At 40.4% G+C, this 24,602-nt stretch overlaps 1 protein-coding gene across 1 annotated transcript in view; it reads left to right on the forward strand.

Moving 5' to 3' along the window:
- The first annotated feature begins 11,977 nt into the window (after positions 1–11,977).
- FUT8 (fucosyltransferase 8 (alpha (1,6) fucosyltransferase)) overlaps positions 11,978–24,602 on the forward strand; it is a 29,327-nt gene continuing 16,702 nt past the window's right edge. Inside the window, exons 1-5 of the mRNA XM_010144252.1 lie at positions 11,978–12,180; positions 17,258–17,373; positions 17,507–17,672; positions 20,591–20,705; positions 22,463–22,700. Of these exons, the coding sequence (XP_010142554.1) occupies positions 11,978–12,180; positions 17,258–17,373; positions 17,507–17,672; positions 20,591–20,705; positions 22,463–22,700 (838 nt within the window). The remainder of the gene's footprint in view (positions 12,181–17,257; positions 17,374–17,506; positions 17,673–20,590; positions 20,706–22,462; positions 22,701–24,602) is intronic.

The following is a 24,602-nucleotide window of genomic DNA, read 5'->3' on the forward strand; positions in this document are numbered from 1 at the left end:
AATTAAGGGCTGGCTTTGCGGCTAGTGTTGTAAGCTTGCCTAGGAAACAGTAAGAAAGACATGTATTTCTAGGTTTTTTCTAGTACCTGACCATTTTAACACAGTTTGACATGGCCTTTTTATGTGCCTTATTACCAGTCTGAAATGCCTGACTGGGATTTCAGTGGAATTACATGTGAGCAAATATGCTGATTTAGCTTTTAAGTCCTTTTTTAGTATACAGTGTTCATATTGTTTTCATAATTGCAGACTTTGAGAAATTAATTGCTCTTGTTTCTAGAATGATTAGTTTATAAAATGAAATATTATTTGTTTAAAAAATGCAAACAACTTTCTTTTGTTTCTGTTGATAAAGTTGTAGGTGTCCATGCAGGATCACACAACCCCCCCTTCTTGCACATGCAAGAAAACAGCTGGCTAGTTGGATTCTAACACTCACTGTGGTTTGACAGAGAATTAGTTATAGTTACGTTATAAATAAAAATGTGAATTCTGACTAACAGTGCAACTTAATACTTGACATAAAAAGAGTTAAACAAAAAGCTAATACCTTCAAAGGTGTTTTAGTCTCAGGTCTCATTTCCCCAGTTTTGAGAGGAAAAGCCACTGGCAGCTTTATGTGAGGGTTTGACTTGCAGCTTTCACAGCCCTGTTTTATGCACAGCCTTATGGTTGTACAAAGTACTTATGAGTTTTTCAGTTCCTTCAGTTTTCAATACAAGAACAGCTCTCAGAGCAGCAGTGCACTTGAGCTGTGGTGATGGTGAGGAAAGATACAGGCAGCAGTCGAGGCTGGGTGGCACGGAGCTCTCTGAGAGCTGTAAACCAGTGTGAATTAGACAGCATGGACCTATATGCTAATGCACAGGACTTGCTTCCCAGACTTGAGTTAGCTCATTAGATCTCTTTATTGTGCTTTGTAGTGTGTAAAGGTCTGTGTCCTAAAGTAAAGATTTTATCTATGAAGACAGAGTAGTGTTTAAAAGAAAGGGGAGTGCCAAGGGGAATTTTTACAGGTTAAGGTACAGATACTGTGGGACAGTGGAATTAAACTTAAGGCAAATACTTCTTTATCGTATGGCTATATTAGAATTTAAAATCTTCAACAGAATTTGTCTTGTTCTGATATAAGCACTGCAGAAAACACAGTTCAATGTAAGTTAGAAAATGGTGATACAAAGCAGGGCTGATTGTTTAGATGAAGATCTCTTCAGACATTCTTTCCTGCTGTAGCCCCCTCAGCGTTGTGTTCTGGCATTTGTGACTGAGTTGTGGAGTCACCCAGGCTCCAGGCCTCCCATGTAAAACAAGAAAGGCTTTTAGTGCAGCTCTGTGACTCTTTTTTTCCAGCTTCTGGAAAAAATACATAGCCTTGACTATGCTTTGAGCTTGCAAAACCTCCTGGTTGCAAATAGCACTCCAGGTTCCTGATGGCTGCGACGTGTTGTGCGTTTTTCCTTAACCATTACAAGCCCAGCAGCACTCTCATCTGCCTGTTTTTCATCTTGGTTGATAAACTCCAGCTGAGTTGTGAACAGGTTGATCTTAAGTTTCTTGGTTATTAGATTTTGCATGTTGCTTTGATTCCAGCCAAAAGAAGAAAGATCTTACCTCTGATCTTGCTTCTGATGTTTCAGCCATTAAGTAATGGTGTGGGAAAGCTGGTGGAGACAAAGACGTAGTGGAGAGCTTCAGCACTGTCAAGAATGGAAAGATCGAATGTTAACTAATGGTTGTCCATTTCTTTTGTCCCACTCTGTTCCTTCCCCGAGGTATCTAGGTGATGCTGCAGATAAGAAGCTGCACTTCCCCCAAGCAGAAGAGGCAGCTGTACTTTGGTCCCAGAAAAGCCCTGAAACAAAGAAAAACATTTGTATGTCTGGTTCAAATAAATTTGGGTTCTAATGCAGAACTATGGAACCAAGTAGCGTCTTGGGGGTGGGGGGGAACATCTCATTACTTTCTGAATTTCTTGGCTGTGGAACCCCACGCGGTGTGATGTTACCTTACTGTTGTGTGTTCTAAGTGATGTCAGGAAATGAGCTGTCGTCTTCTTTAAGCTTCTAATGAGAAGGTCAGTTTGATTTAAAGAGAGCTGTCCAGTAAAATTTGAAGAGCATTAGCTTATTTTTAATATCAGGCTTTTTGTGGCTTTTGGAGAAAAACAATCAAAAGTTTGGCTGTCGTAGCTGAAAGATTGATGAAAAGATTAGGCAGATCAGTAAGCACGTTTGAACCCATTTCAGCTGGGTCATGCTGGAGTGCCTTGGGGTTCATTCTTCTGGAGAAGGGATGGAAGATCTGCAGCTTACGTGCAGGTGAAATGCACCTCAGGTTTCAGAGTCACGTTGTGTGAGCAGCAGTGGGCTATGCTGACACGGGGGCTATTGGTTAGTAGAAGTCCCCAGCTACTGGAAGAAGTCAGCCAGCAGCAGGGCAGTTAAGCAGGATGTCCCACCAAGTCTTGCTCAGGGAAGCTTCTGAGCACTTCGTCTCTTCAGAGTATGAGCTGTACTGCGTGGCTTTGGCCATGTGAAGATTTGGCAGGCAGCTTGATTGGCTGAGATTTGACCTTCTGTATTCCAGGGGTTCGCTAATCTCCAGGAGTATTTCCTGGAATTAGGGTGCTAAGTTCATGGTAAATTCTAAGCTCTGTTATGAAAGGGATGGGCTCTTTCTGTTCTTCAGCTCACATCTGCCTAATGCAGGGATAAAACTCAATTCTCTTCAACCTCTTGGCTGGGCTACGGTGTATTTTTTGTAAGCATTTTTGGTGCTTCATTGTAAAGTGGAGGAGCGACCCACAACCCCTTACCTCGTGAAATCATCTCTTTCAATGGCTGGTTCCTTTAGCTGTTAGGCACTTGAGTGTTCGGGAGCCCCTTTCCCCTTCCTCAGGAGCCGAATTTATCTGGGTTGAACTCCTAATCGCCAGATTCTGTAATGCCTTTGTTTGCAAGTAGAAGAAGCAGTTCAGTGCCAGAGACCCTTTCTTTTCCAACATCAGCCATGTCCTGCCAGCTGCCATAGCCTGGTCTTCTGCTTCCACAGATCTCACTCTTCCTATTTTCCTTTGGAATGGGGTTTCTGCAAGGGCTCTCAGTAGGTCATTAACTTACTGCTCTGGAGGAAGGTCCTGCTTGATGTTGGAGCTGATGGCTGAATTTTTATTGTTTGTTCTTGACTGTGACTCTATTAGATGAGGGTTGTGTGGAGTCAATACAAAGTAAACAAGAAAAAATAAACATTCGCTCTTATGTAATCGTCCTGTTCGCTTGCTGAGATTATGTATCCTGTACAAAAGCATTTGATTAGTTAAGATCAGGCAAAAGGTAGCTTTCCTTTGCTGTGTTTCTGGTTAATGTCTTATCATGACAGTTAAAAGAGACTGTAAATCTGAAGACTGCTTTATTCATTGCTTATGAAAATGAGTCCATATATATAATTTCTGCGGAGGAGAATTTCTCTATTGTTTCTGCAATTCACTCTTTTTCTAAAAGAAAAATCACCAGTTACTTTTCGTCTAAGTGTTTGACAGAGAATCTTGCATATATTTGACAAGGAAGTAGTTCTTTTCCTTTCAAGGTACATTTCTCTCTTTTGTTTAAAATTGCATAAATTGTAAAAAAAATTTAGAAATTACTGTATCTCTTTTCAAGCTTTCCAGTGTAGTACGTTACAAAAATTATAGCACTTGTAGTTATTACTGTATCTAAAACAGAGGAGTGCTTAATATTTTCAAACAGCATTTGTTTTTATTGCTGATGCCAGGCTTTTATCTAGTTTAAGTAATTGAGTTCCTAATTGCTGTGGAGCTGCCTCAGGTCAGCGTTCTGTGTATCCCTTTTGGGGGGTGGGTCTCTGCGCCTCGGCTGCTGTGGTAGCTGAACCACTGGCTGTTCACACAGCATCAGCTGCAGAGTGTAGAGTACTGCAGGGTACTAAGACTCTTGGATTGGCTTTTTGGCTTTTGGGTTTTTCCTCCCCCTGCTCTGTGACCAGAAGAGATGGAGTTGAAGTAGGTCTAGTAGCAATACTTGACTTTGTGGTAAATGCAGCAACTGCCGGGACATGGGACCCTGAGTTGGCCATAATTGTGATGTGGTTCTACCTGGTTTTCTCCTTACAATTAGCTCCTCAAAGGAGACCAGATCGTTTTTAATTAAAGAAGTGCCAAGTTGGATTAGGATAACAGTCAGGATAATTAACATCTTAAGTATTGCAAATGCAGTGAACAGGGAGGACAGAGGAAAAGTAAATTTCTTTTTTTTTTTTTTTTTGTTTAAAATGTTCTAACTTCCACTTGGTTGCAGTTAATTCAGTGATTTTAAGCCGTGAATGCTCCGCGCCCTCTGGTCTGCTGGGAGTTCTTCCTGCCACGTACAAGGTCAGGCTCCCTGCTCCTGAATGCCATTTCTTTGCTTGCGCTGCAGCTCCCGCACTGGAATGTTCTTGGCTGTCATCCTGTGCAGTTTCTTGATGCTCCCGTACCTGAGCGTAGTCAGGGTAGCTCCAAGGAATGTGCATTGTCCCTTTCCCTGGGAGGCCCCACCCGACCCTTCCTCTTAGAGAGGCGTTGAGGTGACTGTGAACAAGCCAGCAGAATGCTCCTGGCCCCTGGTGCCTCTGCAGGCAGAAGCGAAGACGCTTCTGACTGGCGTGAAGCTGTTGCTCTGGAGGGGGTGTGAGAATTCACAGAAGGCATGGTGTGGATGTCCGCGTGTTGGCCCTGAGAGGTATTCAGGTGAACAAAGAAGAATTTTGTGATGAGAGCTGAATTACTCGTTTAGGTTAAGAACTTATGAAGAACACTATGTTTTTTGCAAGATAGCAGGAATTGTCTGGAAAAGTTGGGGGTCATATTCTTCTGCTCTGGAATGCCTTTAAAGGGCTATTCAATTTATTTGTGTTTTGTATCTCCAGAATTGTGATCTTCAGTTGCGTTAAGTGATTTATTCTAGTGACTTGCAGTATTTTGATTAGAAGAAATTCCTTTGCAAGGTTTCCTTAACATATTCATACTTCTTATAAACAATAATGTACATGAAAGAATAGGCATGAATACTCTTCATTTTATAAAAAATAGTGTTAAAAATAAATATTCCATCCTTGAATTTTTTGCCCCCCCAATTCAAAGTACGGACTGGTATTTTGAGTAGGGTGTAATGCTTAGAGATGGGAAACAATTAGTTCACAAAACTGCTAAAAGTCTGAATTACTTTGATTATGCAGATTTATATCTTTCATTCAAGATTTATGACATCTTTCAGCTGCAAATCCGATAGTATCTGTAAATACTAATGAACTGAACTTCAAACATCACTTTGTGGTTGGCAAATATTAGCAAGGGAGACTGGGGCCTGGTGAGACTGGCATGTACGAGTTACTAAGTCAATACAGAGCCTAAAATATTCTTTGATTTAGTTCTTTGATTGCTAGATTGTATCTCATCTAGGTATAATGAAAGATGGTAGCTGGAAGTATTCTGATTAAGTAATTGCTCTTTGTGGAAAATCCATAATTAGTTAAGAAGTAGAAAATGTGTTATTTTGAGATGAAGAATTAGGTTCTTTCTCAATGTTATGGTACAAGGGCAAATCAAAAGGCAGATGTTCTTACTGAATGGGAAACCCAAGGGACCACCTTTTTCTCTTGCACAGTTCTTAATTTCACTGGCTGCTGGACTAGTGGAGTTACTCATCAGCTCCACGCCCACAATGCAGTGGTGTTTAGTTCCTCCTCTGATGGAGAGGGTAAGCTGTTTTTCAGATGTGTTACTAAGTGACGATGTTTCAAAGCTTACTACTCTTTATGCGAAGAATAAAATGCATTGATGTGTTTGCAGTCGTATGTGGAAGGTCTCCCCCCGTTTGCGTAAGTCCTTTGTTTCAGGGCTCACTTTGTCCATGGTGTCTGGACAAGCCTGCATCCAAGGCTCACGTAAGGTTCCAGTTGCCCCGTGGCACCTCCAGCCGTATCCACGCTGATGCTGGCGTTAAAGCCTCTTTTGCACTGTGCTGCTGGGCACTGCTGCTTTCGCAGGATCCCTGGAGGGGACACAAGAACGGATCTAGAACTGCAGGGAAGGAACTGCAGATTAGCTAACTGTCAACGTACTCTGTTCTGACATGCTTATGCACTGGAAAATGCTGGGGTATGGGTAAATCCAGTCAAATGTAAGACAAAAATCTTGGTCAGTCTCAGGGGGTAACTAGTACATTGAAGTACATGGCTTCCTCTGGTGAAAGAAATGTAACAAGGGTCTTCGCTAGATAATGAGAGAATTTAATAACAACATTGGTCATTGTCATTTAGATATTTTCCTGTTTCCTTCTTACTAAACCACATTTATTGGTGCTGCTCTCCAATGCCTTTTAGGCTTGGTGGGCTCTTTGTTGGATGTTCAGTATCAGATGATGTTAATGACCAGGTATGTTACGATTCATCTCCGGTTTGGATTACTGGGTTTGTGGGCTGCTGATGAGTTTTCTCTAACTGCTCCTTTCAGGCTTCTTTCAGTCCTGGCAGTCCTGAGCTTAGTTTACAGTGAGAAAACTCATGAAGAGTCTATAAAATCAAAGGAGGGTAAATACTGACGTTACACCTTGACTTGCTGTCAGGCAGGGGCCTGTGGTGTACATCTGCAGGCGAGGCTCTGTCAGAAACATGGCACAAGCTGTAGAAATTAAACAGGTTTAAAATTGTGGTAATTTTTCCTTTTTGTTTTTCTATTTCCTCTCTTATTTCTGCTAGTCCTTTGTTTATTATAATTTATTTAAAGGTTTTGCATGGCCTTTGAAATACTGAAATAGTTCGACATTTTCCATTCCCAGAACAGTATGAAATGGAAGAAAAAATGTAAAAGGCACATTACGGTACAAAGCCAATAGTTAGAACTCGTGTCTAATTAGATACGCCACATTTGAGATACAGGCTGACTGTTTAATGTTAGTTCAGAATGTTCTTCCTATTTATTCAGATAGTTTGGCATCTTTATTTTATGTTTCACTGTACTGTGACCTAACTTATAAAAATAACAGCGCCATCATCAGAGATTCGTAGGAATCAGATAAAACTTGCTATCTTTTGCATATTATGTAAAATGTCTAAGAGTAATTTCAGAGCTCTGTGTTCCTTAAGGTCCATTATTTGTTTTGGACATAATCTTATTTATTTTCAGGAAGTAAAAACCAGTTTACTGTTAGAGAAAGTTAGTGTCAGTACTTTAGAAACACTTGTGTAAGAGCAGTGTGAAGGTACTCAAGAACAATGTACTTGAAGGTAATTACTGTACACCATTAATGTTTGAGATGTGCAATGATGTAAATAAAAATAGCAATTTCCCCCTGTATACACATGACAATTTTGTAAGCTCTTGAGAGCCAAAGGTACTTGACCAATCTTGTCCTCAGAAGCACAGTCAAGCACTTGACAAAACTGTCGTTCCATTTTGTTCCGCAGAAAGCTTGTCCGATATTTCTCCTGTCTTGAGTTTCTGTTTATCCTTTTAAACCAAACACTCAAGAAGTTACTTCTTTGTTAATAATGGCTTCTAAAATCAGTTTTTACAAAGTCAGTGTAGGATAATTAGTCCTTTCAAAACGAGGTCATTTTGTGTTTGCTGATACAAACCCTTTACTCACATCTAAAATGCCGTTTGTGTAACATTTTGAATACTGTGGTAGAAGTGTTCTCGGGGTACCGCATCAAAGGCTTACCTAGCCTGATGATCACCGAGACTGGCCTGAGGGGATGTCTAGGGCAGGAACGGGGGCGCTGTGGTGGTGCTCCCCTGGTGTATTCTCCAGTTCACAGCAATATGTGACTGGGGATTTGGGCAGTGTTGGGTGAGTCCTCGTGGGGAGCTTCTGATGAATTTTAATCTTCCTTGAAATGGTCCAGTGGCCTCTGAAATGTAACTTCCAACACCACAGCGTTTGATCAAAAAGAGTTTCATGCTTGAGGTGCACTTTTTGAGAAATACCTGGTTTTGTTTGGAAGCTGTGCAAACCAGGAATTGTTACCTCCTTGTACTGGAACAGTTGTACCCTGTTTACTTTTTTATACTGTTCAGGACTTTTATACATTTGCCACGTTAATTCCTGACTTGTCCTTTCTATTACTCTGTTTAGCGACTCGTAGTTACCAAAGGCCATTCTCTCTCTGCCGATTTTTGTAATGCTTTTCTGCATCATTCTGATTTCTGCCATACCTTTTTGAGTGGGCTGAATCAGAAGTAATCAGTGCCGACGTGTTTTTTATGCAGTGACATAATGGTAATGATTTCTGTTGGGCTTTGTTTTGGGGAATCTTGGGTTTGTGTTTGCGGGTCCTTTTTGTTGTGGGTTTAGGGGGTTTTCTTGTTTTTTTGGTTTTTTTATACCTGTGAGGACTTGGTTGCTTTTTGCCCAGTGTGGAGCTGGTATTTATAGAATTACCTATCGCAGCGAAGTCCGTTCCTGATGGATAACGATTCAAAGGGGATCTATAGACAAATCTACACACTGATATAAACTGATTTTTCATCTTTTGTTTTTTCATTAGGCAGTGTTTTGATGTCCTTCAGTTCCTTGCTCTCAGCTTTTGCACTGTGTGTGCAGACTTTGTTACTTCACTTTTCACCTTGTTTTCCAAATCACTTGTGAATTTCTTAGCCCATATGAAGTCTACCGTGAGTCACAGTGAGGCCCCTGATCGTTCCTTCCGCTTAAACTGATTGACCCAGTGTTCCTGTAAGTTTATTCTCTTTTAATCGGGTGGTGACTCACGTAATGGACTTTCTTCTTCTGTGCAGCTTAGTTTCCTTGAGGGATTTTGAGGACCTTGTTGAATGCCATCTGGAAATCCATGCTGGCTAGCTCAACTAGAACTGGTTCTCTCTCTGTGTTCGTTTACATCTTCAAAACATCTTTAAGTCCATGAGGCACAATTTCTCTTTCCAAAAGCTCTGTTAGTGCTTTTGTACATTGTACGTTATGTCTGTCTGCAGTTTTATTTCATCTTATTAATATTTCTGCTGGTTTGCCTGACATGAATATCGTTTTTTCCTGGCCTGTAGTTTCAGGGTTCCCTGCTGTCATTCTTATGAAGAATTTGGTTTACTGTTTTCCTTTTCCATTCCTTTACTACAAGGTGATTATAAGTGAGAAGTTACATACTGCAGTTAATAATTAAGCTATTGCAGGCTTTAGCTTTTCCGGGATGGATGGAAGAATGCCATGTGCTCCGATGACTTGTATTAGTTTGGTGCATTTGTGTGATAGCCTGTTCTACCAACACTGTCATCGGAGACAGACCAGCGCTTCCTCTTACAAAGAAGGTCCCCCATCTGTGAGTGTCCTTAAGCTCCCGTGTTAAGAAAAATGAAGAAAATCAGTTTTACTTGCACAGTACTCTAAGCAGTTCTTACACACTGTCATCACTTGTTGACTTTGGAGTCACAGGTAAGCTTATTGCTTTGGCTGAAAGGTTTGGTATTAGTTTTCATGTCTTTGACATACCAGAATATACAGTCTTACCTCTCTAATCATTCGATCAGGCTTGTAACTTTATAAAAGGATACTTTCTCTGCTAATCGTAATAGTCACCTTTACCTGCTGTGTTAATTAAGACTATGATATCTTTCTAGGTGGCGTTGAGTCCACTCGTCTTCTAAAACAGTTCCTCCCCTTGGCAGCAATCACAGCCGTAGTGACTTTTTTTCCTGTATTGCTCCTAGAAGATGGCATCTGGGTGTGTTGTGCAGACTGTCGTGAGGTGGTCCTCGAGCACACACTTTTTGCTCTGAGTTCTGCGAACTGCTCAAGATTAAGTCTAGAGTTTTTCCTAGTAGAATTACTCTTAAACAGTATTTTATGATCTGTGTATTCTCGCCACAATTCCAAGCATAATATTTAGTCAGTCAGTAATGTTTTAAGTCTCTCATTAATTTTTCTTTCCTCCCCCTTCGCAGACTTTGTGATCTCAGTCAGTATGTTGCAGCCACAGTCAACTGTTTTCTGTGTTTGGTAGTACAGATGTAAGAATACGCTTCCCCGCTTGAACCTTAGATGTCAGTTCATCAGGTTTTTATAGTCATCGTTCCTGCAAGTAACTAGGCTTGCTTCGCCTGTGGCAGCAGTCCTCCGTGGGCTGGCCATGGCCTCTTCCGTTTTGTATGACGTGGGTTCTTGTGCTGTGATCTCTGAGCATCATTGGAGAAACCACTGTCTTCCTGAAGACAAGCTAAAGCAACATCTCTATAAAGCCACATAAAGCTTTCCGGGAGCTCTGTAAAAACAACATGCTCCTCGCGTGGGATTCTGACACTTCTGATCTGCTTATAACTCACCTTGTCACAGACACACGAGGTGGAAACAGGCTGTTTCCAGAAAGACACATATTTTCCATTTCGTTAGTAATCTTCAGTTTTGGGGTGGTTTATCTTGTGTACCATCTTACTACTCTTAACTGGAATTTTTCTACCTCTTTCAAAAATACAAAAACAAAAACTTTCCTGCAAGAGAGAAGTTTTCCAGCATTTTTAATAGTGCATTAGAATTTTTGTGCCTGGAAGTGCGTGCTGCAGGCTCCATGACTAGGTAGGCTTGGAAGTCATTGCAAGGAGGGGAGTCTTTTCTCTAAAGTTGAAATGAGTTAGAACAGAATTAAAAAACTAAATTAAATGATAAAGAAGTTAAGGTGCAAGAAGGATTAAACAGAGAAGAATAATTTGGGAGAAGGTGGGCATGGGTAGCATCTCGGAGGAAATACGGTGGATTTACAGGTTAGAGGATTGGCCATAGAGGCTATTTTGGAAATTGAGTATAATCGGCATATATCTGCCTTTTACGAAAGGTTGAGACGTTACATTACAGGGAGAGAGGAAGAGAGGTGAGCTGTGCTTAAAACGGTTTTGGACATGCTGGTCAGTTAAACCTTAAAATCTGTTCCAGATAGAATGAGGAGGTTCTTTCACTCACGGAATGGTGTTTTGCCAAGTAGAAAATGAGTTGGGTGATTCTGTGGTTTTTTAGATGGTGCTGCAGCCTTTTTAGATGAGCGGAGGTACTACCTTCAGAGCATTTTTTACATTTTTATAGTTCTAATAGTAGCCTTTGTCAAAACGGGTTTGATAGTTTTAAAGCAGAAGAAAAGTGTTTCCAAGAATGAGGTTTCTAGAGTCTAGGTTTCTGGTTTTCGGGGGTGTGTTTGAGTATAGCAGAGCCCCGTGAGCTCTTTTTAAATCCCCCCTTTCCCGCCCCCGAAGTGATCAGTGCTGAGCTGGTCTCAGGCGCTGCTGGTCCAGCCCACTCGCAGACGGTGGAATACACTGTTAGCGTGGCTGTAACTCTGCTGTTACAGGGTGGCGTCGCGGGAGAAATGGAGACGAGAGTGCCTAAGAGTCAAAAAAATGAGCTTGCACTTGAATAGAAGTTCTTTGTTGGTGGTAAAGGTGACTCTTAAAGACTTCTGGACTATTTTTGAACTATTTTAATGACACAAATTGGTAAATATTTCTGTTGTAAAAAGCATCACTTCTTCTGGCCATTTAAAATCCAGAATTAATCACTTTATTCTTTATGTGGTTAATTCTTGAACTCAGCATATTTTTTGTGGAAAGTTAAAAGCCTTTTTCTTTTCCTCCTTGACAGAAAATAGTTACCACTGACTCTCATCATTCCTGAATGTTGATGACAATACCTTTAGCTCAATTGCAACCTAGTGTATTTTTACACACCAGAATTGTAATTTCAGATTTTTTTTTTCTTTTCACAGAATATAAATGAAGAATGATGTGATATTAACGCTTTCTGAGGAAGGCCCATAAGGATCTTCTGGAAGGAGCTGCAGTAAGATAAACACAGAATAACTTTCCTGCAGTACAATGTGGTGAAGCAGAGGAACGGAAATTGTCCACTTCTGTACAGGCGAAGGACTTAAAATGTTTGATATTTTGTGAGCAGAAGCAGTTCTGGAGTGAATTGAACTTCTGAAAATGCGGCCATGGACTGGTTCCTGGCGTTGGATTATGCTCATCCTCTTTGCTTGGGGAACTTTACTCTTTTACATTGGTGGACACCTGGTACGAGACAGTGAGCACCCAGATCACTCCAGTCGGGAGTTATCCAAGATACTTGCTAAACTTGAACGTTTAAAGCAGCAGAATGAAGACTTAAGGCGGATGGCAGAATCTCTCAGGTAGGATCTAAAAGTAATTAGAACTTTGCAGAAAACGGTTGAAATATTGAAATATCAAAAAATAAATTGAACGGGTTGTATGTGGTTTTTTGTAAAATCATGTTTAACGTTTAAAGGATAGAGGTAAGTGTTTGAATCAGTGTTATAACTAACTGAATATATTGCAAAACTCTTGAACAAACAATGTACGTTTAGTTTTGGTCAATATTTAATGGTGTCCACGCGTTACTGTCACAGTAACAGAGTTCTGTAGGTGATTAATTCTGTAATGCCAACTCAAACACGTGCAAATATTACGGCGTTTAAACCAGGTAGAACAGCTAGTGACTTCTCTACGCTTCCGCATGCCGTAGCTGGAAGAGCTCCTGTTAGAAGTGCTGAAAGCTTGTTGAAGATCAGTGTGGACTTGCTGAAGATGAGCCGCAGTAGTCTGCGGCAAGATGTGAATTCTTTTAACTCATTTTTTTCCCTGCCTTGCTGCTAAATTTGTGCAATACTTGTAACATAGCAGGATCGTCTGTCTCCCTTTTCATCATCACGTGCTATGTTACCGATGGGCACAGTTCCATTTGAAGGGTCTTCTTTCGCCAGTTCAGACAGACACCTTTTACCATACACGTCTGGATCTCCTTTCCTGAGAACTTGCAAGGGAGAGCTGCTCAGGCAGGGTGTGTGCCGGAGTCAGACTGGACCTAAGAACGAGGACATCACCATGTGCAGCCCGGCAGTCCTGATGGACTGTGAGGACAAATGCAGAGGCTTGCTGTGTGGTAGGAAGGTAGAGGAGAGCGAAGCTCAGTACGGGATTTTACAGCATGGGTGGGTGGGGTTTGTTTTTGAAATCTCTTGAATCTCGGAGCTGAATTTTTGAGTTGCCTCTTTCACAGCTACGTACTCATGCGCAGCAGGACGTGTGCTGGGCAGGGTAGCAGTGTGTGGGCAGCATCACCTGCGTGCAACGTGGGGAGCAAGGGGCACTGGCAGCTGAGTCTTCCTCCTGTCTCTTGGGTGGTTCTTGCCTGGCAAGGAGAAACTGATTTTGGACTTGCCCTGTAATACAGTCAGGAGCAGATGCCATTGTGGACCTTCTTGCTATTTTGCTTCATGAATCATAGGAAAAATTGCAGAATTGCACAAATGTCTTTGTTTTCCCTACTTACGGTGTTTTGTGGTTCTAGTCCTTATCTCTAGGTCAGTTAGTTTCTGCCCTGCCTTTGGAGGAAGTCACAGGTATGGACTCTAGCACTGAAATGAACACCTTTCCTCTGAGCTCTGTCCCGGGGTTTATTCTGGCGCGTTCTCTCTCCTCGCTGCAGAGCCAGGGTTGTGTGGTCTGGGTGGCTGGGCAACCAGAAATGCCTCACTGCAGTTCCTGGTGCTGCCCTCTGCTCCTGGTCTCTGGAAGGCACTGTAGGTTTGCCGGTGTGCTGGTGAGGCTGCTGACCTCAGAAAAACGAGTATCTGCGTTCTGAAGGTGTCAGCCCTGAGGAAGTGCCTCGGTGTTCAGGTGATGCTGCCGGGGAAGGAAGGCTGTTGAGCCAGGCCAGCGGCCGGGAGGGCTGCAGGTTTCTAAGCTCCATTCGTTAGTACACGGTAACAACTGCTCTGGCAAAAAGTTCAGTAAAGGTTCATTCCCAAAATGGTGTGATGTAGAATCTGCTGCTGCAAAGAAACTTAAGCAAGATTCTATACTTGAATAAATGCAGTACCTTTAAATTCCTTTAGTATTAGACAATAATAGCCAGCTTCAGGGTTTCCTGCCTCAGAAGGGAGAAATACTTGGCCTTGAATGTAGAGATTTCTGTCGTCCCTGCTTTCAGCCCCTGGTGTTCAGCTGACGTGTGTAAATGGCGATGTGATTATACCCAGACATTGACATTTCTGTGACAAAGCCTTATAAAATCTGCCTTAGCCCTTTTTTGATGTACTAAGTTAAATTTGATCTTGTAATTTTTCCTCTGGTTGCTCCTTTTCACACAGGATGTGTGAGGAGTAGAATTAAGGCTTTAGGGCAGTAAGAGGTCTGTTTGTTTGGGGATAATTTTGGTTTTGTTCTTCGAATGTTTTTTTGTTTATTTGTTTTGGGATTTTTTTGTGTGCATTTTTGGGGGAGGGATTGTTGTTTTGTTGTTTTGTTTTTTTTCTCAACATTTGTATGTTTGATTTCACAAACTACATCAAGTCCTGATTTTATTTCTTTTAAAATACTTGTACTTTGTTACCTGTATTAGTTGAGAATAGTTCATACTTGTATAGTTTGTAAGGATTTTTGGTGAGGTTATTTTGAGATACTTTTTTTCAATACGTAATGCGTACTTTTCCAGTAGCCATGTTGGAACATCACATCTCTTTGAAAGTTCCCTGAAATAAAATTACTTCTTTAGAACTGGGTACGCTTTTGTGGTGCGTTTCCGATTTGCTGGAATGACTTCAGGCACCACTTAGTGTTTACAGTGCCTTTGAAAAGCTTTAGGTGCCAGTCTTTTGCCAGTGCGATGCTTTGTACAAACCTTGCTTGTGGGCTGTAAAAGAGGCACAGATGTGTAGTAGTGATGCAGAGGAGAAATGGAATCAAAGGTTGTGGGAGTGACCCCAGCAGGGAAGAAGCCACAAAAGGTGATTTGTATTGCTTTGGAATTTAGAAATTGTGAGCAAGAGTTTTGTGGTATCGTGAGATTTGGAGAGTTCTCGCAGTTCTTACCTGTTTATGAACAACATTGTGTGAGCAAATCTGGGTGGAGTTTGGGAAGCAGGCTGGATCCCGTCAGCGCAATCAGTAATACCCCTCAGGTCTGTCTAGACTGGCACTGTACTCTTCTCTGTCCAGCAGAACTGGGAGAGCCCTTTCAAGACACTTTTTACAGATGTTGAAGGTTTGTTATAAACCTTCCAGCTCCGTATGAAGAACTCGGAAAGATACAAGTCAATGAAAGAGAAAAATATTTGAGTGTGAACTTGTGAAATCTTACATTTTTCCTTGGCTGATAAATCAGTGTAACCTTTTAAATACCTTGGAAATAGGAAAAGGTTAGAATGGTTTTTATAATTTACTTTTTTGTTTTAATTTTCTTTTACAGTTATCTTACACAGTACGGCAGTTCTTCCGGCTAAATTGAATGCCACTACAATTAATTTTTGAGTGGCTCTTTTAGCCTTCAGACATTCAGATTGGAGATCGCTACTTTGCCGTTGCCCCTCTGTGTTACCTGAAGGTGGCGAGAGAGTGGCCCCAGCGATGCGGACGATGTACACGGAATTCTGTTTTCTGTCTTTACGTGTAGCTGGGTTACTAAACGGGACAAAGCAGAAACAGGTTATCTCTGCAATGTAATCTTTATGATGGTTAAGATTATACAGTAATATCTTTATTTGATAGGAGCTCATTATGGAGAAGGTAATTTATGTTTACTATAAAATGGTAGGAGACGGCATGCAAAAATCATGCCTTGTGCATACTGAGAAAAATTATTCAAACAGAACCACTATTTGCTGTATTATGGTTGCCCATGTGAGTGGATTATAATTCTGTTTAATTTGTATTTGTAACTTAATTTAATGTTGTCATAGCAGTAAGTGAAGGATATTCTGTGCCAGAGGCTTACTGATGTGTTCTTCTGGTGTTGATGAGAATCATCATAGCGTAGAGAAACTTCCTGTAAACTCACTTCCCAGATTTTAAGGAGCAAGGCAGTTGTCAGGATTTATTTTGGTATGAAAACTACAGTGTATGTTTTTGAACAGGAATTCTTACCGATGAGTGGGTGTTATTCCTAGGGTATTCTGCTCTAGAAGTTATCTATGTAGATGATGCCGTGAGTATAGATCAGGATTTTAGTTCAGACACTTTTCCCTCTGACGCGGTTGCTGTACTTGTAGAGGACAGTAACAAGCGAGCTGCACTGGTTGCAGAGAAGACCCTTTTCCTTAATTTTGAGACTGGATGAAAGTGAGGATGGCAGCAATTCCAAGGCTGATGAAGTAACAGATGTAGAGGCAAAACTGCAAAAAGAACAAGCTGTTTTAGTTTTATCCTAAAGCGATGTGATTTCTGAAAGTCCAAACAGCTAGCTTAGCAGAATGCCCCCCTCCATCTTAGCTCCTTTTATCTCGTAACTGTAGTAAACGCTTTCATTGCAGCATGCCGAAGCAGGATGAATGTCAGATGGCATGTACTTTAATTTTTTTAAAGTCCTAATTACATCAAATGGTCAGAGCTGTTTTCCTTTTCAAGGTCAGCTCTTACAAAAGTCTTGTAAAAGGTGGAATAACTTTTAACCCTTGGGTTCACCAGTAGTGTCATGTCTCTAGAGATGAAAGGGGGTTTGATTCTCCCTGTATTAATTTTTTATTTGTGAGGCAAATAGAAGATAGTATCCAATTTCTATACTTTAATAATTTCAGTTTATTAATATATTGATTAAAGCTGAGATGATAAGCGAACCTCAGTGATACCCTCGGGGCTGTTTCAGGACATGGTATTTCCCTACTTCTCCTGTGCTCACACCCCAGGGATTTCACCGACGGATGGAGCAGTTGCTGGTGTTTTTTCAGGTGACCAGCAGTTTAGAAAACTGGAGCTGTCATAAAAAATGGTCATGATGGTACACTTAAGAAGCTAGGATCTTGTTCTGAGACCAGCACGTGTTTCACGCGCGAATGTAAAAAGCAGCTGCAATGTGAGTCTTGTGAAGGCAGATCCCTCGCCTGGGCTTTGCTTGAGCGCAATCAGCCCTGCCAGTGGCCCGACTGAGCTGGGGCAGACACTGCGCTGACGAGCAGAGCCTTGGGCTGGGCTGGTCGGCGGGTGCACGTCGTGTGGACAGCATGGTTTAACACCAGGATGTCTCTGTGCGCTGCAGCGATGTTAGGCATTGCTTTTCTCCTCTGCCACTGAGGTGTTGAAATACTGATATTAATATGTTTAATTTCTTCTGTTTTTAAGCAAATGCCAACAAGGCTTATGAGAGGAGAGCTGAAATAATTGCAGATAATGCAAATAATTTATCAAATTATTTGTTACTATAAAATAACAATTACATTTATAAATTGTGTAATTTCTTTATTTTCTGTATCCTAGGATACCAGATGGTCCCATTGATCAGGGACCAGCTGCAGGAAAGGTACATGCTTTAGAGGAGCAACTTTTAAAGGCCAAAGAACAGATAGAAAACTATAAGAAGCGGACAGGAGATGGTTGGTAGATGAGTTTTCTTCTTCATGTTTTGGTATCCCATATCACAAATGTATTTGTTAACAAATAATTCAGCTACAAGGGCATATGCTTTTAAGCTTTTAAAAATTACTATTATTATTTTATTTTTAATAGGGGGCCTTGGAAAAGACCATGAAATATTGAGGAGGAGGATTGAAAATGGGGCTAAGGAACTTTGGTTTTTCCTCCAGAGTGAACTGAAGAAGCTGAAAAATCTAGAAGGAAGTGAACTGCAAAGACGCGTTGATGAGTTTCTGTCTGATTTGGGTCATCAGGAAAGGTACTTGGGTTAGTTGGCTCTGCATGCATGTTGTAAGGATTGCAGGCTGGTTTGAGGAAACTACTGATTCACTGCTTGAAAATTTTTTGGATAAATTACTGGTATGTGGGCTAAAATATCATGTCTGAAGCATGAAATTACTACTTGTATTTCCTGTGTCATAAAGTATATATCCATCTTATGTGACTACAGCTTAGAGTGTAACTCTTTATATTGATGTGTTTTTGTTTTTTTATCAGAAGACTTGGGTCTTGGATACCAGTTGCTGCTTTTTGGTTGCACCTGTCTATATGTGTGCATATTTGTACATATAACAAAGTGATTAAAAACTCTTAAAAATATTTATTTTAGGTGTATGAACTAAAAGTTACATTGATCATTTGGATATTATAGAATTGGAATTACTTTAAAATTGGATAGTATCTTGATTTCTGGACTAACTGTCATTCTGAAAAGTCACTTCTTTTTGTAATCAGAATTTAACAGAGTATCTCAGATTGAAATGATGGTTAATTACACTGTTATGATGCTCAAAGATGTGTTGGAATTATGTTTTCAGTTGTTGTTGATCTTCTGTCCTCCCTGGTGTTGATGTACCCTTTTGTATTATACTAAAACATTCTGTATGAGTTTTGTTCATGCTGAACAAAATAATCCAGGAAGTGTTAAAAATCTGGTGAAAACTCTCTGTAAACCTATTGTATTTATAACTCTGCTGTCTGCAGGATTGCAATGGCAATTTGTCTGGTTAGTAAACACCCATAGGAAAGCAGTTGAATTATCTAAATACTCCACCTTAAACAAGTATCTCTTTCCCAAGAGAGCTGACATCTGTGTGTGTGAGCATCAGTAGTAAAACATGAGCCTTTGGAAATAATTCTGTAGTAAACGGAAAAAATAGTAAGAATTTTCAGTTCTTTGGAAATAATGTAAACACTATTTAAAATATAGATTAAAAGTAATATGAATTTGCTTATTAATGTGGCCAAATAGTATAGTCCATTGAATTTTGTAACTTAATTCCACGATTCCAAAGCCCACTTTGTCTCGGACTGATGGAGTTTCAAGTGAGAAGGGACTATTCTATTATTGAGAGTTATTACCTGTATAAAATAAGCCATTACATTTCATCCTGTTATTTCTCTGCTGAGTGCAATTATGTATGTTGACTGAAATTAAAGTAGTGCCTGGCTGAAGCAGGATTTTCCAAAGGACTTGAGATTCTCAGTTAAACGGTCATCTGACAGAGAAGCTGCCGCTTCCCTGCATGGCTGGTTTCAGTAGTTGCCTCTGCTCAGAGGTACTGGTTTTCTAGAGAAGTTATGTCTGTTTGGCTTCAGGTCGTTGACTCTTGATGTGCCTTTTAAAAGGGTACCAAAAAGGTGCCAAAACTGGAGCAGGTAGTCCAATGCCAGATGTACTGATGTCTGTCCCAGGAACAAGACCACTTGTGTACGCATTCCAGCTCTGTCCCCATCTGATTTGTCTCAGTATTTGCCACTGAAGTTCTGTCGCATTGGGAGCAGTTACCCAGGAGAGCTGCGCTGTCTGCTCCTGCTCTCGCTCAGCTCATTTGCAAGCCTTAGCTAAGTAGGGTTGTGGTTCCAGTACTGACAAGTGCTGCCAGTGGTGGTGTCTCCTATAACTTCACCGATGAGACCACTTCAAAGGTTGTTAGGAAATATGCTTGTCTTCCACTCACGCTCTTTTTTTTGTCATCTCCCAAATGTCTGTGCCTTTGTTCTGTGGCATCTCTTCCTAGTGATCAAACTTGTGGCTTATCAAGAATTTCAGGCAATAAATTGCAGTTCGGATGAAAGAGTAAGAAGAGTGGTTCAAACTTTAGCGTTGCTACAGAGAAATGTTTAGCAACTTTAAACCTCAGTCTGTAAAGCCACTCTGTAACGGTTGGTTCTGAACTGGGCTGCCTGGTACTGGTAGAGTAGCCATTCACGTGTTTACAAATACTTTGAATAGTTTGTCTCTAGTTTTGTGGTTCCTCCCAGAAGCCACAGATATCAGTAATCTCTTCCTGGGTAGTTCTGTTTGGGCTGTTTTTCACAAAATTCCTGGCTAATCTTAACAATTTTCTTACCAGTAATAATCTTACCATTTTTCTTCTTGTGACAGGATGTTCTTTGTCCTCTAACTTGGCCACCAAGATGTGATAACCCTAAGAAGATGATCTCTAGTGTATAGATAACCCCAATTTAGTGTTTGATAGTTCCTTGATATTCATGTTTTGTAGTCTAGACTTGTAATACGGCCATGAGTCTGGTTTGAATTTTTAATCTTTTTCCAGTTGAGCTTTAGTAGCATGCAGTCCCTCTGAGCAGGAAGAACGCTTAGCTGCCTCCAGAGTCAGAAGCAGCTCCATGCCGTGGAAAATACTGTTCGCTAAAGCTTGTAGTAGAATTCCGTGGTTAGATTTCACTAATGAAAACAGATGGTTGTACCTGTGCTGAGGACATTTGTGATATGATATTCTAGACATAGTGAGGTGTTTGTAGGAGGCAATGTAACAGCGCGTTGTAACAAACTGCTGCAGGAGTCACTGTCACGCTTCCATCTGGGGACACTGCACGATGGATCTAGCATGGAACTCCTCTTTCTTTTTGGTTTTCTGTAGTGCAAGCACCGGAAACAAATGCTTTAGAGAGGCGTGGGAGTTTCTGAAACCCATCTCCTGTTTAATACCGTAATTACTCGTGGGTACGGAACGTGTTGCATGGAGGACACAGTCAGTCTTTCTCGGCTGATGTTTGGATTGTGGGGTAGGAGGTGGCATGAAGAAACTGGTTTTGAGGCTATGATTCAAGTATCGGTTTAATTTGTCTTTGATTCCACCTAATCCTCCAGTTCAATAATGTTAAGATTGTTTCCCACTTTTTTTTAAGATTCTTCTCCATTGTTTACAGGTCGATAATGACCGACTTGTACTACCTCAGTCAAACAGACGGGGCAGGAGATTGGCGAGAAAAAGAGGCCAAAGATCTAACGGATTTGGTACAGAGGAGAATAACTTATCTACAGGTAAGAAGGTAGAGCTTTTAAATAAAGATATACTTTTTTTGATATATATAGCACTTAGCTATACCCTTGTAACAGAATAATTACATGACAGTTTTAAGTGAGTACTGCCTCGTCTTAAAATTTGGATAGAGCAATTTGAAAAACAGTCATAAAGAAATTAACTTAACTAGCTTACTAGTTAATAGAAATATTAGAACTATTGGTATTAGTTCAGAAACTAATAGTAATGCATATGCTTTCTAGTTAAGTCTCCAAGTAATGTTAAAACGTTAACATGACATTAACATTGTTAAGCAGTCACGGTGTCAAATGATGTTTCTTTATGCGATTCCTGATTGATTTTCATACTATTGTTAATAAGCTATTATATGAAAACGCATGTGCATGCAAGGAGGTTTGAAAGTCACACAACTGAAATATGTCATCTGTTAAATGCTTTCATATCAAATAGATTTGTTGTGGTCCTAAGATACCGGTTAGGTGAGTCTCAAGTTGATTTGTGGTAGCAAAAGTGCTGGTCTGAGGAACAAAAATTGGGAACGTATATTTTATTTAACTTACTGTTCTTCATAGCTAGCTAGGCTTTGAGTTAGATGTTTTTTCCTTAAGATGAAAAAATGCTAAAGTTATACATGTTGTGGGCTTTGTTGGGTTTTTTTTCTTCTCTTTCTTTTTTTAGATCTGAACTACTCTCCCCTCCTTTATGCAACTGAATGCACGAATTTTTATGAAGTGTTTTAGGACTCAGAATATTCAGATTATCTTTAAGATCACTTGATGGAGAGATCTCAGTTCTCCAGGTGGTGATTGTTGGTTTTTGGGAAAGACTTCATTGGCTGCAAATTTACAGAAAATTTTATTTAAAGTTGTTTAGATGTGAGAGGAACAGAGTTTATACTGACACTCAAATATCAGTATGCTTGCCTCTTAACTCAAAACTAACTTTTTGTCCTGGAGATTTTTTAAAAAAAACTCATTGGAATGCAGAAGCATGTCTAGAGACACGCAAATGTGACTGTACGGTGAAGTACTGTGTTTTACAGAAAGAAAAACTTCCGTAGGTTATGTTGTTGTGTTGTCCACATACCTAAAAATATTTAAGAGTTTGTACTTGTAAACATAACCTTCACATCACGTAGACATTTGTCTCCTTTGTTGTTGCGTCTTGGGTTGTGGATGTGTAGTATATGACTTCATCGAGAGTGCACGCAGATTAAAATCCGGAGTTTTATCACTCTGCTCGGGTGCGTGTTCTACACTCTGTCTTTGGTATGCGGTCAGTCCGTCTGGGAAGCAGCCCATGAACAAGCATTTTGTTTTATGCCGTGTCCTGTAGGTGGGTGGAACTTTTCTTCCATGGGGTGACGTGTGTGGAAGAAACGGAAGAGAATTAGCAAACCTGGGAAAATGCCAAAGGAAGAAGCATTTCAGCACTGAGAACGTGTTGGTGAAACGTGGACTCTGAGTCCAAACGTTAGCGTGTCCTGACAGATTTACAAATGAGAAAGTGGTTTAAAATCTTGATGGTATTCTATTTTACATCAGGATCATGAAGTGTGCTCAGTAGCTGTTCGTGTTCACAGAGAAGAATTCACATAAAATTTTCATGGAGCTGAAGCTTGCTCATCCATTTCAGTACGAGATGTACTATAGGAGGATGGCTTGTGTGAGTTAGGACATCCGTCAGCTTCTCAGAAAAAAGTTACGCCTTTGTGTATGTCTTCTCTTCAGCTTCACTTTTTCGTCCGTACTTACAGAACCCGAAGGACTGCAGCAAAGCTAAGAAACTTGTGTGTAATATCAACAAAGGCTGTGGCTATGGCTGCCAGCTCCATCACGTTGTCTACTGCTTCATGATCGCGTACGGCACTCAGCGGACACTCATCCTGGAGTCCCAGAACTGGCGCTATGCTACCGGCGGCTGGGAGACTGTGTTTCGGCCTGTGAGCGAGACCTGTACCGACAGATCAGGTGCCACCACTGGACACTGGTCAGGTAAGACGTCATAACTCACATTACTTCTCCTTGGTTTTCACAGCTTCACTCGTGTAGAATTATTTTGATACCTCTTTCTTCAAAAAATTCCAGTGGTATTTCAAAAATTGTAGTGTGGTGGGGTTTTTTTTTTTTGTTTGTTTAATTCTAGTGGGGTTTTTTGTGAGTGAGAGTTTTTTCCAGAAATTAATTCTTAGAAGTGATGGAATGTTTTCTAAAAATAAGTAGAAATGGAAAAATGACATTGAAAACTTTAGCTGAAGTTCCTTTCGTGTTTGGCAAATTTAGCAACTGGAACCGCCATCTGGGCACGGTTCTGGGCAGACTGCTCTGCGCCACCCCAGAGTTTAGCTGCAGGCAGTTTCGTGAGCCTTGCGTTGAGCGTGATAAGCTGTAAACCAGCGTTCTGGAGCACTTCTGCACACGTGGCTTAGAAAGATTATGTATTTTCATGAAAATCTGTTAAAATAGATCATGATTTTCTGCAGTATGGGCTCTTGCTGATGGAAGTACAAATAATGGTTTCCTTTTAGCTCCCTACAGTTGTTTTAATTTTTAAATTAGTATCTACATCAGGATGATTAGATTGAAAGCTGAATGCATGAAACACATTTCTAGATTTTCAAAATAAGTTTATAAAAAAAGCACTGAAATACATTAATTTCCATTTGTCATAAACGAAGTGTTTCTCTTATGTGGTGTACTGACTGTGCTGTGTGTATGGATTTTTAATTAATTTTAATTTAATGTATCAAAAATACTCATACAAGTGAATACTTGTAACGAGAGATCAGTGTGAATTACAGAAATAGACCAAAAAGTCGGAAAATTATATTGTCTTAAAGAATTACTTTCATGTAATTTGCAACCTGCATAGATAATAATTTAGTAAATTGTGCTTCATGACAAAATTGTTTAAATCTGCACATTTATATTCCTTCTTTTCAATTAAATTGCCTCTGCTTTACACTTTTATTTTAGCTGTATTAGCAGCATAATGTTTTGAGGTTTCTGAAGTCTGTCTTCAGCAACACAATTTAGATAGTAATCTCCTACAAAGAATTAAGAGGCTTATATGAGCTGAAAATAAATATATTTTAAAAATGTTATTGCTTCAGTTCTCTCCTAACTAGGCATAAAAGATAAGCCTGTCGGGTTCAGAAGAAATAAGCACGGTGTTGGAATTTGGAAGCAGGGCATTTTAATAAGCAAGCTGATGTTAGTCTGATGGCACAAGATCGGTGAGGCATGTTCTCATCTGCAGAGGATGAGGGGTCGTCTCCTCCCTTGGCATCCGGGCCGCAGTTGTTTGTCCTCGAGGACACGGTGTTCCTACCAGTTAGGTTCAGTTTTTCTAATGTACGTGTCTTAGAACCCCGAGAATTCCATTGCAGTTTTTCCCAAAGGCAGTGGTTATTTCGCACTGTGGCACGTTTTCCTTTTCCTTTGTTTCACTCAGTGAGAGATGGATGTATGTGTGTTCTTTTGAATTTTAAAATGATACCCTGCCTGCAATTGTAACTTACTCGTAGTTTGTTTTTCCTTGATATCTATGACCAAACTATATATGAATAATTTCGGTAGGAATTGTTACAAGGTGCATGTATGACTTCCCAGTAATAAGAGCTAAAAGACAGAGAGCTTGTGAAGTCGTATTAATCATTAATTTTTTACCAGCTTTCTTTAAAACAGTTATATTGAGCATAGATATTTTTAATTGCCAGGTCATCATGTTTCGTTGTCATTGCAACATGCTAAAGCAGGGTAGGCCTCTCTGCCACTTTTTGATCGATGATGTCCTGGTGGCATTCTGCAATTACAAACTGAAGGAGAGCTATGAAATCCCAGAGGAAACAGCTCTGTACCATGCAGTAAATGGGAAAGGAAACGGCGGAAGGGAAA

This window comes from Buceros rhinoceros, unplaced genomic scaffold (assembly GCF_000710305.1).
Source record: "Buceros rhinoceros silvestris isolate BGI_N320 unplaced genomic scaffold, ASM71030v1 scaffold31339, whole genome shotgun sequence".
Lineage (NCBI taxonomy): Eukaryota > Metazoa > Chordata > Aves > Bucerotiformes > Bucerotidae > Buceros > Buceros rhinoceros.